Here is a 7,500-nt window from a genome sequence, read left to right as displayed (position 1 = left end):
CACACACGTCATAATCTACACATAATAAACACAAATAAAAACAACACGAACGCGTGCATGAAAACCAAAATGTGAATCGTTAATTCACGTAAGGATTCAAAACTCAAATCAGGTGACAGTCTTCATCTGACTTACACTCATACAACCAGACACAGACAGATGTTTGTAGAAGAACACAATTACTTAATGTTACAGATTCCCAGTTCTTTTCTGTTTGACTGAAACGTGTTTTCAATTACTGCAGAATTCATTCCAGGTGTAGGTGTGAGGTGTTACAGGATGTTGGTGCACGATGTGGAGGTGAAGAAGGTCCTGAGGTGAAGCGGAGAGCATTATAACGGTGTAAGGTCTCACACCAAGCCGTGGATTATCACGTTCTACCAGGGTCACCTTCAGCATTAAGATTTTATTGATGTTTACAGAGTAAAACTGAGTGAACGGATCAAAATAACGCTTCATTTTGATTAAATTTTTTATAAACCCGTTACAATTTGGCTGCTCCGAATCACACACACAGATAAAGTATCGCTATAGAGTGACTATATATGGTATATGTGTCTTTGGTGTGTTACTTCTAATAATTAAGATTTTGGATGTATCTCCTGGGAACGTTTTTCATTCTATTTCTCATATGAACATTTTCTTCTCCAGTTTGTCATCAAATTCATCTTGTGCCTCCTCCTCCAAAATCACCACATTCACCGAAGTTCCACCACACGCAAAACGCCTCTATGTAGTGTAATGTAGCCTCTATAAGCAGCACATTCATTTAGAACAGGGATCTGCAACTTTAATAGTGATGAGGGCCAGCATTTTTTCTCCTTTACACCAGGGGGCCAAATTATTTTACCTTTTAAATCTGAGATGAGAGCAGTTCCAGAGTCACCGTTTGTATCATTCATATTTTTCTTTATGAGCAGTGGTGTAATGTAGAATTTATTTAAAATCCTTTAAACCAATTTCGTTTCCAAACGCACCAAACACATGGGTCTTAAAAGATATCTGTTTCCCATCTTGCACAGAAAACACGTTTTTCACTGTCAATTTTTCTTGATAGTGAAAGTTCTTAATATCGTTTTCATTACTATGGTCCCTGGCAAGAACTTTGATTAACTTTAATTTAACCGACCCACCTGCGTGTTCGACGCTCTGAACTCACACCTGAAATACCAGCCAATCAGAATCCAGCATTCACACTGATCAGGGTATAAACTGACATTACACAAAGCGTTGGAGAATTTAGATGTTTGGATCTGATGAGATGTTCCTAAAGTTCTGTGTTTCTTATCAGAAAGAGTGGAAACATCAGAAAACATCGACTCGGCGCAATCAAATGGAAAATAACGCTAAACTACCTCATACACACACACACACACACACACACACACACACACGCACACACACACACACCACACACACACACACATATTGGGACTCAGGTTGCCAGAAGATAAAGTTCTTCTCTGATGTTTTTGACCAGAATTCTGGAAAATTCCTCTGTGTTTCTGAATGTTTATAGACGTTTTATTACTAAACAAAACCTGATGCTTATAATTTAGGTATAAATACAGAATGTTAGAGAGAAAAAGAGGACGTACCTTCAGGAATACACTGTCCCAGACGAACTTAAAGCCTCCACAGCATTTCTTCCTATAAGACAGAACAAAGAAGGAATAAAAGACACTCTGTGTGACGATGTGATGAAGCAGAGTTACTGTCACAACCCCGAGTCATTTATTCCTCATCCATTTTTCCTCTGAATACCTTTATATTTGTTTAACGTTTACAGCACAAGTTATGGATTGTGATTAGTCAGAAAGTAGTGATGAATTTTCTATATCCAGAGGTGGCGAAAGTCCACACATCCTTTACTCAGTAGAAGTGCAGATACTGATGATTTAAAAGATTCTGGTAAAAGCTTAAGTTCTGACCGAACTTTTTTACCCAAGTTACAGTAAAGACGTTTGGGCTCCGACTTGTTCTTCAGTAAAAACTAGTGATTATTGCTACCTGTTTTAGTGTCACACTGGAAACTGAACCTCATCATATTAATATATTAATATAAAAAAATAAAAGTTCTCTAATGAATGTATCCATGCTGAAGATCCACCATATAGAACACAAGCAGAGACAAGATGATGATGATGATGATCAGGAATGTGTCTGTTCTCAGTCATGTTCTCATCACTGACTCCCTCTGTCTCATCCACGTTAACCCCAGACTTCTTACTGCCTTCTGCCTGCTCACTGTGAGCTTCAGAAACCAGTCTACGTCTGTGGTGTGAGTGACAGGAAATGATACACCAGTGGATTGAAAAGGTGCACAAAGACAGGAAACATGTTCATGTGCTGAAAAGAGGAAAAGAAGAGGTGGAGAAGGTGGAGGAGTTCAGGTACCTGGGGTCAACAGTGCAAAGTAATGGAGAGTGTGTTAGAGAAGTGAAGAAAAGAGTGCAGGCAGGGTGGAGTGGGTGGAGAAGAGTGATAGCAGGAGTGATTTGTGATAGAAGAGTATCTGTGAGAGTGAAAGGGAAGGTTTATAGGACTGTGGTGAGACCTGAGATGTTGTATGGATTAGAGACAGTGGCATTGAGTAAAAGACAGGAGGTGGAGATGCTGAGATCTTCATTGGGGGTGACGACGATAGACAAAAATGAGCTTAATAGAGGGAGCATGCAGGAAGAACTTTTCAAAAGACAAGGTAAGAGAGATAGTTGGTACTGTACATGTGCAGAGGAGGCACATGGGGTATATCGGTAGAAGAATGCTGAGGAGGAAGGAAAAGAGGAAACCCAAGGAGGAGGTTGACAGGTGCTCTGCTGTGGAGACTTATAATGTGAGCAGCCAAAAGAAGAAGAAGAAGAAGAAGAAGAAGAAGAAGAAGAAGGAGTTCTGTTCCATAGCAACAGCTTATTTCTTGCATCAGAAAACACTGATTCTGTATGGAGGTGTCTACATTTTCAGAGGTCAAGCTTAAAGTTTGCAGGAGTTTGGTTCGAGTGTTTGATGGAGTAACACTGCTGGTACACACTGCTGTAATGCATGTATGAACAGTATCTTACCTGTTAGATTCAATGTAACTATACACAGATAAATATGATGACATCTTATAGTGTAATAAATACAACATTATATATGTTATGGTGTAAAAGAGTGTTGAACTCGAGTGTTCATATTTTGACCTGAAGTAAGAAGAGTATTCTTATGTTTGTTTGTGTGTGTGTGTGTGTGTGTGTGTGTGTGTGTGTGTGTGTGTGTGTGTGTATCTTGGCCAGAGTGGAATCTGACTCACTTTTATGCAATGTGACACTGATCCAACATTTTTTATAACAATCTACTGGGGGTTTATAACAAAGCGATCTCCTAAACTGGAGACAGGAGAAGAAAACATGAGCTGAATCAGAAGATGAATCAAGAGAGAAGTAAAGAGATAAAGTAAAACATATTATACAAAAACATAATCGATACATTATTCTGTAAATAAATAAATAAATAAATACTAAAAAAAAAAAAATTATGATCCAGGTAGTCTGAGAAATATAAATATATTTTAAATGACAAAAACATAGTGAATTTATTACACACCTTCAAATAACACTGATGACAGGAGCAGAGCTTATGTTAAAAACGTGACAAAAAAAAAAAAATAAATAAACAAACAAACAAACAATGAGAAAAAATCTAACAAAAGGAAAGAAAGAAAGAAAGAAAGAAAGAAAGAAAGAAAGAAAGAAAGAAAGAAAGAAAGAAAGAAAGGAAATCTAACAGAAGGAAAGAAAGAAAGAAAGAAAGAAAGAAAGAAAGAAAGAAAGAGAGAGAGAGAGAGAGAGAGAGAGAGAGAGAGAGAGAGAGAGAGAGAGAGAGAGAGAGAAAGAAAATCTAATAAAAAAAAAAGAAAGAATGAAAATAATAAAAGGAGGAAGAAAGAAAGACTAACGAAAGGAAAGAACACACACACACACACACACACACACACACACACACACACACACACACACACACACACACACTAATCTACAGCACCTGTGAGGCCTCACATTAAATCCTGTAATAATCCTATAAACTAAAGCTAATTATTACACAAATGTTTCCTGTTAAGATTTTGGAGCGAATATTTTTTAAATATTTTTCAAATAACGATATTAATAAAAAACTTTATTCCCCATAAACATTCATATTACAGCATACAAGCTGGGTCTTACACACACACACACACACACACACACACACACATTCACAGACATGTCAGACACACACACACACACACACACACACACACACACACACACACACACACACACACACCCAGACACATGAGCGTATACACACATGCAGAGATATACAGATTTGTCTTACACATACACCCCCCCCCCCACACACACACAAACACACACACATATACACAGACATGTCACACACACACACACACACACACACACACACACACACACACACACACACACACACACACACACACACACACACACAGACACATGAGAGTATACACACATGCAGAGACATACAGATATGTATTACACATACAACACACACACACATACACAGACATGTCAGGCACACACACACATACAACACACACACACATACAACACACACACACACACACACACACACACACACACACACACACACACACACACAGAGGGGTTTAATAAGAGAACATACAGATGGGGGGATTGAGGCAGAAGTTAATGGTTATTAGTAAATTATGTCGTTTTTGAAGCCAAACTTTTAATCTGAACCCATAAAATAAATCAGTGAGCAGCTGGAAGTCACTTTAATTACACACACACACCTATTTAACACCAAAACATCTGTACACACTAACCCAGAACAAACGTGTTTGTGTGTGTGTGTGTGTGTGTGTGTGTGTGTGTGTTTGTGTGTGTGTGTGTGTGTGTGTGTGTGTGTGTGTGTGTGTGTGTGTGTGTGTGAAATAGGGAAGTTTTAATGAACACTTTATCAGCACAGGACAGACCCACCACTTGTTGAATTTCCTTCCTCATTAAACACAGAATCCTAACGACGTAACATGCTTTAGTGATCTTAAAAATGATGTCACAAGTATGATGTCATAACGATTATGTCATAATGAGGATGTCATAACAAAGTCATCACAAAAAGCATCAGAGAAAAAAAACAGTCATCGTTACACTCATCCCTGAGCTTTATGATGTATAAAACGATTTCCTTGCCTTTTTTTATGCTAACAGTGTAGCACTGTATTAGCTAACCCACCTAGCACGCTAACTAGCTAACGTAAAAGCTAACTAGCTGTTAAAAAAGGAAGCTAGCACAATGCTGAGAATTTAGCAAGTACCTACATTAAACATCTTTCTTTATTTTCACACTAACTAGTGTAAGTTGAACTAGCTAGCTTTTCTCTAATTAGCTACTAAACAGAGCGAAAAACAGGCCACACCCCCAATAACACGAGCGATACAGACAGAACAGCAAAATAGAAGCTACAAATGACATCACTGTTTAACACTTATGAGTTAACAAAGTGCCTTTAATTGTGCATAGAAATTCAGTTTGGGTTAAAAACAGTAGGAATGCGAGTTTATCTGAGGTAAAAACGTAAAAAAACACGTGAAACTCAGAACAAACAAAAAAGACATTTCTCAAGATCCAGAAAACAAACATACTTTTGTTTTGTTTTTAAAAAATCTGTGTTCATTATTGTGCTGTTTGTTTGCCCAGCTTTATGTTTTTTCTCTGTTCCTTCTGTTTGGCTTTCTGTTTTGCTGTCTGAAATAACAGCATGCAGAATAAACCTCCTTAAAAATGTGCTCTGGATGAAACAGAAGCTACACCTTGATTCCCCCCCTAACGGCTAATCTAGGGTTAGTGTTACTCTGGATTTATATACTGATATATCGCTAGCTCTTCATTATAGTGTGTATCTACAATACTGAGCGATCGCGTGAGTGTTTTTGATAAATAAACGTGTCACCAAGGGGCTGACTCATGTCTGCTCACACACACACACACACACACACACACACACACACACACACACACACACACACACACACACACACACACACACACACACATTCATGATCCAAAGCATCTCTGGAAACTGATGAAACACTGTTAACCGCAATTGCGTTTGAATACACAAAGCATCCGTGCCATGTGTTCCAGTGTCTGGTTTATCTACAAGATACAAAAACCATCACAGAGTTAGATGGTTCACCATCTAACTCTACAATTATGTTTATTTCTGTGTTTTTTATTATCTTCTGAAGTAAAACTAGCTAGTAGCATCTTACTGTCTCTGTACAGTGACATTTAGCTAGAAAATCTGAAAATATCTTTGGTAAAATTAGCTAGCAGTAATTTCCTGAGGTAAATTTAGCTGGTAAGCAGTAGCATTCTTTTGTAACATTAGTTAGAATTAGAAGTAACTTGCGGAAATAACAGCATGAAATATCATTAGTAAAATTAGCTAACAGTGATGTCCTGAAGACAATGTAGCTATTTAGTCATAAACCTTGGTATCTTTGGTCAAATTAGCTCCTGATGTGATTTTAATATGTTACAATCTTTCTAATTTACACTAGCAGCAAACGCTAGCTAGTGTTAACCCTGCAAACACAATTTCATCCTTCCACCTGTTCTATAAAATATTCTTCTTAAAAAATAACTATTTGCTTTAAGCTTTCTAGCAGGGATAAAGCTAGCCTGTTGTTTCTGTCTTTTTAGCTTTAGCAAGTTTGAAGTATCCAAATAAGATTATTGCCTGCTAGCTAGCCAAAGTTACCACACGATATTTATTACTAGCTACCTAATGTTAGCCCAGGAGGTAATTAATAGCTTTTTTTGCAAGTATTTATACCATATATAAATCTGTAAAGGTGAAACAGAATTTTAAAAAAGTTTCATAACTAGAAATTATTAACCTGTCGCTTGTCAGGAAAAATAATTCTAACTTTTTTTTTTTTTTAACAATGGAATGTTTGCATAGATAGATAGCAGACAGTAAGTGCTAAAGTTAGCAAGAGAGATAGAGAGATAAAGGTAGATAAAGGTTACAACAAAAGATTACTGATACCATATCAGCCATTTATAGGTGAAAATAAATTAATAGTAAAATAAATGTTTGATTTGGGGAGTGGTGGCTCCAGCGGTTAAGGCACTGGGTTGCCGATCGGAAGGTCTGGGGTTCAAGCCCCGGTATCGCCAAGCTGCCACTCTTGGGCCCTTTAGCAAGGCCCTTAACCCTCTATGCTCTGGGGGTCCCTTACGAGGGGAATATCAAGGTCCGTGACGTCGGAGTGACGTGGGGCCGCCTTCCCGTGGGCTCACCACCTGCAGGAGGGACCGTAAGGGACGGTGCTGTGAGGATTGGGCAGCAGTCGAAGGCAGGGGCCTGCTTAGACTGCTGCCCCCAAATTACGGATAAGCGGGAGAAAATGAATGAATGAATGAATGTTTGATTTATTATATATATTTTGTGTAACTGCTTTGCAGCAC

The 7,500-nt window shown here is 38.1% G+C and overlaps 1 protein-coding gene across 1 annotated transcript in view; it reads right to left on the bottom strand.

The window, feature by feature from the left end:
• Positions 1 to 7,500, bottom strand: part of ccbe1 (collagen and calcium binding EGF domains 1) — a 59,250-nt gene that overhangs the window by 18,806 nt on the left and 32,944 nt on the right. Inside the window, 3 exon segments of the mRNA XM_083563555.1 lie at positions 1 to 15; positions 1,599 to 1,619; positions 1,622 to 1,650. The exon segment at positions 1 to 15 is cut by the window's left edge and continues 120 nt beyond it. Coding sequence (XP_083419681.1) covers positions 1 to 15; positions 1,599 to 1,619; positions 1,622 to 1,650 — 65 coding nt within the window.

This window comes from Silurus aristotelis (genome assembly GCF_946808225.1).
Source record: "Silurus aristotelis genome assembly, chromosome: 16".
NCBI lineage: Eukaryota > Metazoa > Chordata > Actinopteri > Siluriformes > Siluridae > Silurus > Silurus aristotelis.
Note: the sequence above shows the minus strand (reverse complement) of the source record. Positions and strands in the feature narration are given on the sequence as shown.